The sequence below is a fragment of the Cucumis sativus genome, chromosome 1, assembly GCF_000004075.3.
Source record: "Cucumis sativus cultivar 9930 chromosome 1, Cucumber_9930_V3, whole genome shotgun sequence".
Taxonomy (NCBI): Eukaryota; Viridiplantae; Streptophyta; class Magnoliopsida; order Cucurbitales; family Cucurbitaceae; genus Cucumis; species Cucumis sativus.
In genome coordinates, this window is record NC_026655.2 from 24,806,090 (window position 1) to 24,815,091 (window position 9,002).

Here is a 9,002-nt window from a genome sequence, read left to right on the forward strand (position 1 = left end):
CATGACTTTTTTGGAAGGATAAGAATTATTCTCCAATTAATCCTCCATATATGCCATGTGTGTTGGATGGTTCAAATTCAATTTCATTTTTGGGATTATAATTTAACAATAATCACCACTTTCTTAGTGGGGTTTGAGTGATATATATTTATTTTATTTTATTGTCTAAAATTATAATATTTGTAATTTTAGAAAAATGAAATTGGTGAAAGAAAAAAAAATGTATTTGAATTTAGACTAATTATATTTGGATAAAATTAAGAAATTCGGAGGGAAAATTATTTGAAGTAATTTATAAAAACAATCCTCTATGCATTTTATTTATGAACTATTAAATGGTAAGTTAATCTCATATTTTTGTCCTTTTTTTAGAAGTACTCTTAATGCTCTTTTTGGAGTTTGTAGTTTTTTATTTTCTTTTTGGAGCTTTTGTTCTTACCATACTTGGACAGGAAAATTAAACTTCAAAACTAGGGATTGATATAGTACAAATCCATAGAATGATTATCCTCTTAGTTTTTGAAAAATATATTTTTTTTTCAAGTTCCGGTTTGTGTTTTTCACGATTAAAGTAGTTCAATTCTTAGTCGAATTTTGAATTAAAAATTAGGGTTGGGTTTTTGAGAAGAATGATAAAAAAAAAAAAAGTAAACAATACAAGAAATTTAGCGGTGAAATGAGGTTAATAGGCGTGAGTTTCAAACTACTAAAAATTATAAAGCAAATAGTTATCTAACGGGTTTTGGTTTTTTGGTTTTTGATCATTTTTTAAATAACAGAGCATACAAATCGCTTTTTACATTTTGTTTTTAAAATTTGTAATTTGGCTAAGAACTTGCCCTATCAGTCATATATGCCTTATAGCCATTTCCTCGAGAAGTCTAGCTACTTAATCTTCTTCTCAAGCCACACTAGCTCGGCGATATCCATCTTAACCATTACTTTATGACATTCTATATTCTAGTTCTAGCTTGACCATGTGTCTCTTAACTAAAGATAGAAGGAAAGATAGTTGGAGCTCGAAGACCAAAAAGTCTAATTTCTAGCCAACGCTCTTTTGGGGGTTAAAAGAGAGGATTGATATCTGCTCTTTTCCATTCAAACCAACAGAAAAAGAAGATGCAAAATTATTGTAATAAAATTGAAAGAAAATATATTTAGTTTTAATAAATAAACGAAATAGTTACTTAAACAGAGCGTAAGTAATAACCTTTGTAAACACATTACTTACATAGGGTTATTCAATTCACCATCCAATTACTACTAATATTTTCAAATAAAAAATAAAAATAAGTTTTGAGAATTGCAAAACTAATTTCCAATTTTTGTTCTAATTATAAATTTAAGTAAAATTCCAATTGTTTTCTTAAAATAAAAACAAATATATAGTAACAAAATTGAAAAAAATACAAATAGAAAAATTTTAAAAAAATAGAAAACCATAAATAAAAATCATTATCAAATGCGTACGGATATGTTCTTGGATTGGGTTTAAGAACTCTTTAGAGCCAATCCAATTGTTCAGGTTGTAAATTTTATTTAAAAATATACATTTTATAGTTAATAAGAAATTTAGATTGAGTTATTTTAGCGAACCTACATGAACCAAGAACCTAATCCATGGGAATGAGCCCACAAACCTAGCATTTTAGGTAAGCTTACAAATGAGACTAATATGGCAATGCTATTAAGTTATAGTATTTAATGGAAATATTGTGTGAAATCAATCAAGTATTCAATGATCAATAGGTCCACTTATTTAATTCCCCAAAGTCTATTGATTAAACCCAAAGCATTACAAACCAACTCTTACTATTTAATTACTTTAACTAACCATGATAGTGTTTCATATCAACTAGACAATAAGCATATGCCACAATAATAAATTAGTAAAGATTAAATAAGATCTAAAAGTCGTCTCGGTTGTGTGGGTATGACCTATACATTGAACTTGTCATATATATGGATTTTAAAGCTTAAAAGTTCGATTCTTCAACCTCCCTATTTCGACTAAATTAAAAATGGTTACATCCATTAAAATACTATAAATACGTTTATTATATAAACGTAATCATTTGACAATAAAAGCACCAGTGGTCTAGTGGTAGAATAGTACCCTGCCACGGTACAGACCCGGGTTCGATTCCCGGCTGGTGCATTTTATTTTTTTCCTTTTTCTACCGTGATTTTTAAATAGTAATATATATATATACCATTTTCCTTGTTTAAATTTAGTTTTTTTTTTTCATATTGTAAATTTGACGAATATGACTAGTAATCAGACGATAATCTGCTTTTAAATTTGTCGTTTTTACAATTTAGAAAATGTAGATGACATAAGTTCTATTATCATAAATATTTTTGCTATTTTTGCAAACATCCATAGAAAAAATTGACAAACTATTTACCTTTCATACAACAAAACCACTGAAAGATAAAAAAAAAATTATGAAATGTAAATATTTTGTTAAATATTCTATTTTTTATAATTTTCCTAAAATTTTAGTTATATCTGAATTTTTAAAAATAATAATAATTTAAAAGATATTTACAAGTTATAGTCGAATTTTGAATTATATCAGTTATAGTCGAATTTTGAATTATATCAATTATAGTCTTCTATCACTATAGTGTATTAATGAGATAGCATTTGCTATAGTCTATAGATAGTAAATATTTTATAAAATTTGCTTCTTCTTTTTTTAATTTTCCTAATTTAAGTTCAATTTAAGAAAGGAAAATTTGTTACGAATAGAAAAAAATATTTACAAAATTATAGCAAAATTTGTCATTTTTTAAAATGAATTATTATTCACGACAATAATAATTATAAGGATGGAGATTGAATCTCTCATCTCTTAGATAGAATGTTACGTCAATTACTATTGAGTTAAACTTACTTTGATAATACCTTTTATCAAAATTTTAATTTTCTAAAGTGATAGACAAATAATTAAAATTTAAAATTTGTTTTTATATCAAATCCAATTTATTTATTTGAAGGAAATCCAATTTAGTTATGGTAATTTAAATACTATTTTGGATAAAAGTTATGACTAATTTAATTGAATTATTTGTTAATAATATTCTTACAGTAATTGATAAAATTTTAATTTTCTACCTTAACCATCCAATAACAAAATCAAATCTTTTTTCTACCATCTATATCAAATACAATTGATTTATGATAATTTAATTAAAGATAATTTTGAAAATAAAAAAGTTTTAATTTTGTTTTGAATTTAATTACATAAAAATGATTCATTTTCTATTTGTAAATTTTATTTTGAGAATCAAAATTAAGAATTTAAATCTTTCACCTCAAAATAGACTTAAAAACTAAAGCATATTTTCTATTCATTCCTGGTCATGGTTTTCATCTTTGTTAACTAAAATAGTTGAATTCTAAACTAAAATTCGAAGAGAAAACCCTAGTTTCTCGAGACTACTTTTTCAGCTTTGAAAAGTTGACTTTATAGTTTTTGAAAACATTGGTTTAAGTAAACAACATAGATTAAAATATAGGAGTGAAATAGATGTTAATTATAAGCTTATTTTCTGAAATTAAATAGTTATCGATACCTAACTTTTAAAGAATACCTATTTGGTACTCTTTAATCAAGCTTTTTCACAAGTGAAGTTAATCCTTTTAATTTTAGGATTTAAATTTCGTTTTATTGTAAATTGAAAGAAAACCATACCTTTTAAACTCATTGAACACTTTATGTTTCTACTAAAGAACGCGCAATCTGAAGAAACCTCTACAAAAGTTCAGAAAAACGACGATTTCGAATATTTATAGTTCTTATAAGGGGTATATTATAAAATATAATTCTATATGTTATTTGGATATTTTTTGTCATGTAGTCAACATCCATCTTACTATTCTAAATGAAAACCTAAAGGGAATTGGTTTAGTTGGCACATAGTATTAGAAAAGTTTTCCAAGAATTAGATGGGAAAAGTGGGGAAGAGGCAACAAAGTGGGTTCCAACCCAATTATTGATCAAAGGCAATGATGGAATCTAGTGGACCACTTAGATTAGCCCATTGGTGACCCAATGTACACTAACACAATGCTAAAAGCCAAGAACCAAAGACACCATATTCAATAGGGAGAGTGAACAAAAATTATGCCACCAATAACTTCCTACCCATAACCCACTTTAACCATGGTTACTTTAACTAACTTCACGTCTATATCGTAACCCTCTTCTTACGACTATATTAAATACTCTATTCAATTTCAGACATGAGTTAATTACGTATAAATATCTGAATAGATTTGAATGTTATTACATCATCGTTTTTTTTTTTTTTTTCCTTTCAAACAACCACTTGCGTATTTTCTCATTATGTCTGTCGTTGTCAGCTCAACTCTTATTGGTTGACATTGTAAGCAGCTCATTCGTTCTCGTAGCTCATTCATAATTTGACACACGTACACCAAAACAGTTTTCTTCTGCAGTGGATACAGACTTCACCATTGTCTACTTCTTGCCGATAAAAGGATTTAGAGTTTTGAAACCTATTATTGAATGGAACCACACGCATCTATAAACAAACATTATATGAAATGAAGTAAAAGAGATTTGGAAGAATCTTTTCTTTTAAAAGCTAGCATTTGCATGCACATATCCTTTCGAGTGTGAATGAAAAAGAAGAAGAAGAAATGGTCCCCTTTGACACATAAATAAGTCCAAAAACCTCCCAACAACCATTTTAATAAGAGAAATGAGCCAATTTTCCCTTTAAAGACAAGCCAAATCTTTGTATTTTCTTCCTTCCCCATCTCCATATAAGGCATTCTTGAATGGACCATTGAACAAACTCATTCTATTAATCCAATGATGTGGAAGGGGATATGCCCTTTGTTTGTTATATTGGAATTACTAATTTGCAAATGGAGGCCCCTTCTCTTTGTTACACTTGTCTCTACATTTGTCCCAACAAACATGGCTCTTTTCCCCTTCCCATCCTTTTTAAACCTAGCATTGTTGCCTTTCTTACAATTACTTGTACCATCTCAAAATAAGAAACTTACAACTTTTTCTCTTTTCCTTTTTAACCATATCTCTTTTCTCCAACTTTATAATAATAATCTAAGTTTACTCCCGTCGAAGTATGCTCATGTTACTGGATCGAACATTAGAGTTTTCGACGATAGGGGAAAAATGAATTTGTGTTCTTATGTTGAGTGGGAGATCAAACATCTGACCTTGAAGTTGATAGTACAAATTTATGTTAGTTGAGTTATCTTATGTTAATAGTAAATTTAACATTTTTTTCAAAGATAAGCATTAACAAGTTGAGTTATGGAAAGTTTAATTTTTTTTTAATAACTTTTTTTTGTGAGTTCTATCATTTTCTTCGATGAACACTTATAATCCCTAAAATTTTATAAAAGTGAGAACTTTGTCTTATGAACTCTAACTGGTAATCACTTCTTTTTTCTTTTAAAAAGTTAACCTCACTCTTTCTACTTTTAAATTTAAATTTATAATAATTTAGTCACTGAATTTGTTCACGATCATTGAAATTTGTTTACACATAGATAAATTAATTAGAAAATAAATTTATTTATAAATTACAAAGTCTAAATTGTTGCACAATAAAATATGATAATTTAAATTACGTACACTAAATTATTACTCATTAAAATTTAGGTATAAATTTAAAGACTAAATTATTATGAGGTTCGAAAGTTTAAAGGCAAAATTGCCCCATCCTTACATCTATCATTAGTTAACAAATTCAACAAAAAAAAAAAAATTGGTACAAAGTAAAATGTAAACTCACATTAATTATCAAACTATGATTCTCTTTTGTACTTTGTACCAAAATTTTTGTTGAATTTGTTATGTAATGATAGATAGTTATAACTCCAAAATGAACTAAATAGTTACAAATTAAGTCTACAAAGATTATATCGTTACAAACTAACAAATCAAAATTCAAAGACTAAATCATAGCTTCTATTTGTATGGCATTTTAAGAGCCAAATGGGATTTTCAAATTGGAATCAAATGATTAAAATAAATTATTTAAAATTTTGAAGATCAATATATGGGGAAAGATGAAATAAGAATAATAATAAATCATAAATCATAAATCAAAATGTTTAAAGAAATAATAAAAAGAAAAAGAGAAAACAGTGGTCCATCAGAAGTTTGATATTTCAACACTTGGAGTGAAGATCCAAAAAGCATTAGTAATAAAAGTACTTTGCATCAATTCAAAGAGCTAAAAATTCTTTACTAAAGCTGAAGTAGCAAAAGATTTGGGGTTGAATCGCTATGCTGTTTTTGGCAAAGAAAAATCCATACAATTCAAAGGAAAAAAACTACTGACAAGCATACACATTAACCCAATCATTTTCATCATCTCTTCATAAAATCTTATAGCAAAAAAGTTTCAAAAACTTGTTCTACAGTTCTAGTAATTGTCAACTCCGCTACGCTATCGAGGAAAAAGAATCGACTTGAGAACAGGTAAGAATGACCAAAACAGAAAAAGGTTCTAGTGCAAAATGAACAGATTACAATGACCAAGAGTTAAAATAAGCAAACTTTTTCATATATTCTAGAACATATGTATTGACATATAGAATCACAATATCATGGATGTTTCCCCAACCATGTTCTGAAATTAGCTATATATATATATATATATATATATATATATAATATGTCACTAGCAGGAATGAAACCAAGCTACTGAAAAAGTTACCCGTAAACTTGGATCGTCCTCTACGTTGCATTGCAGCGAGATGCCAGGGCAGGTAATGTTAAACTGGAACTCTGCTGCGCTTAAAAGCTATGCCGCTCTCGTTTACCATAAGAGCCATAGCAAACAGTTAAATCCAAAATCTAGAAGATAGCAACCCGAACCGATCCAGCTAGATGTTGAATCGTCGTACTATTGAGTCTGTCGACCGAGTTTCAGCCATCTTTTATACCAACAAGAACCAGACCCAAAGGAAGAAGACAAATAACATGATAATCAACAAAATGGTAAGTCGTATTACTACACAATCTTATAAAACGACCCCTCTAATCGCGAGGAGGAATGTTACGGTTCTGTTAGATACGGCTGCCTGTAGATAGTGTCAACTCTATTAACAGTCAGAACTCACGAATTCACTTATCTCATCCATGACGGTATAGAAGTGCTCGGTATTCGGTAGCAAGTAGAAGCCAATTGTTGCCTGCTCAAGATACAAAAGTTTCACCTCTTGGCCATCATTCTCCAGCCCTCTGGCATAAGCCAATTGCCAATCTTGGACAAGGTCTAAACCAGCCACGACAACAAGGCTTTTCGGGAACTTGATTCCTTCCAGGCTATAGCCCCTCGGACCGAAGGGATTACATGCTGGATGATCTCTATCTTCTCCTTCAGGAAGGAAGGCCCTCCAATACCAATCTCTATCCCGGATGGTCACAAAATACTTTCCATCCAATCGAACCTCAGATTTAGTTCTTTCCTGTCCGCCAAACATTGGATTTAAAAGTATATTACCCAATACTTCGATTCCCGACTTTACTGCTCTTGATGCAACATGGTGTACAATGTTTCCTCCCGAACTATCACCAGCCAAATAAATATATGTTTTCGAGTCTTTACTTTGGAGCCATGATCTTGAATTTACCCAATTAAGTGCAGCCCATCCATCGTCATAAGCACATGGATACCGGTTCTCAGGCGCACGCCGGTAGTTCACAGAGACAACAACTGCCTTGCAAAGGCTAACCAATCGACGACACAGCGTATCATAGATAGCACTGTTGGCAGACGAATGTGCAAAGCTTCCACCATGAAAGAAAACAATAACAGGCACTACAACCTCAGAATCCACAGGCTTCTCAAGATCAACAATGTTAGTAGTCTGAGGTTCCCCTCCATTGGCCGGTCGATAAATTCTACAAAGCAGACTCGTAGCACGATCGATAATGACATCAAACGAGAAAGCCCCGTCAACAGGATTAGCATTCGCGGGGACTTTTCGGTCGAGAAACTCTGCCAAATGGCGATTGAAGGTCCCATCAGGTCGACGAAGAAGATTGTAAGCCAACTTAAAGTTGGAAATGAGAACCCAGGTATTTAGTGGAACCACCATCTATGAAGCAAACAAGCATATTCAAAACATAATCCCCAAATCAAATAACCAAATACCATTTCTCCGAAGGGTATTTTCAAAAGAGATAAGCACAGAGAAACAGAATTAAATCAACCAAAAACAGAGAAACAACAGAAGATAAATAAACTCAAACCAAACAAAATAAAGCTTAAAAAAAATATAAAAAAAACACTTCTCATTTCAGCTTAGACCAACATATAAACACTCAAGAAACCTGTCGGCCAATCCCTAATCAAAATCAAACACTAAATGCTTTCAGATCAACTCGAAAAACCCACATCGAATTAATAAACAAACAGCTACAAAGAAACCCAAAATTTATTTTTTTTTAAAAACCCATAAAAAAGGAATAGAGAAAAGGAAAAAAAAAAAAAGAAAAAAAAAAAAGAGGAAGAAGAAGAAGAAGAAGATAAAAAATCAGAGTCAACGATTGATCAGCTAATAATAGAAAGAGACAGAGGGCAAAAGAGAGGAAACCCAAATGGGAAATAACAAAATTAGAAACAAAAAATGAATTAAATCAAAGTAGTAGTACCCTAGCTTCGTTGAGATTGATTTGATTAGTTCCAGCCATCAACAAAGCAGAGAGAAGAAGAAAACGACTTTCAAGAAAAACCCAGTTGAGAAATCGAACAAAGTATGTTCAAGATCTTGAAACAGAAGAGAAATCGGAGTTCAAAGAGAGTAACATATTGGATGAAGAGACATTTGCCGCGTAACTTCGTGTGTATGAGGCTCTCTAAACTCAGAAGATCAATAAGAGAGGGGGTGGGGGAGGTGCGAAGGATAAGTCCTACGACGTAAGATAGTGGAGAAGTGAATGGAAAAACTAAGGTGCGCTGTAGGGGAGGGAAAGAACCCAGAC

At 30.4% G+C, this 9,002-nt stretch overlaps 1 protein-coding gene and 1 non-coding gene across 3 annotated transcripts; one reads left to right on the forward strand and one right to left on the reverse strand.

The window, feature by feature from the left end:
• The first annotated feature begins 2,087 nt into the window (after window positions 1–2,087).
• On the forward strand, window positions 2,088–2,158 carry TRNAG-GCC. Its single transcript has one exon. It is a non-coding gene; the product is annotated as a tRNA-Gly (tRNA).
• A 4,204-nt stretch (window positions 2,159–6,362) lies between these two features.
• LOC101213253 (gibberellin receptor GID1C-like) lies at window positions 6,363–9,002 on the reverse strand. 2 transcript variants are annotated; one of them, XM_011657875.2, is made up of 2 exons: window positions 8,673–9,002; window positions 6,363–8,116 (listed from the first exon to the last, which is right to left on the reverse strand). In XM_011657875.2, the coding sequence occupies exons 1-2, from the start codon at window positions 8,709–8,711 to the stop codon at window positions 7,118–7,120; spliced, it is 1,038 nt and encodes a 345-aa protein (XP_011656177.1). In that variant the 5' UTR covers window positions 8,712–9,002; the 3' UTR covers window positions 6,363–7,117. The 2 variants fall into 2 exon arrangements, with proteins under 2 accessions (XP_011656177.1, NP_001277148.1); NM_001290219.1 differs by lacking the exon at window positions 8,673–9,002 and having other exon boundaries at window positions 7,118–8,116.

Excerpts from the sequence above, each read along its gene's own strand:
- LOC101213253 (XM_011657875.2), bottom strand. The coding sequence starts at position 8,711 with ATGGCTGGAACTAATCAAATCAATCTCAACGAAGCTAGG. Across the intron at positions 8,117-8,672 it reads TCAATCTCAACGAAGCTAGG|ATGGTGGTTCCACTAAATAC; the intron begins GTACTACTACTT and ends TTTGCTTCATAG.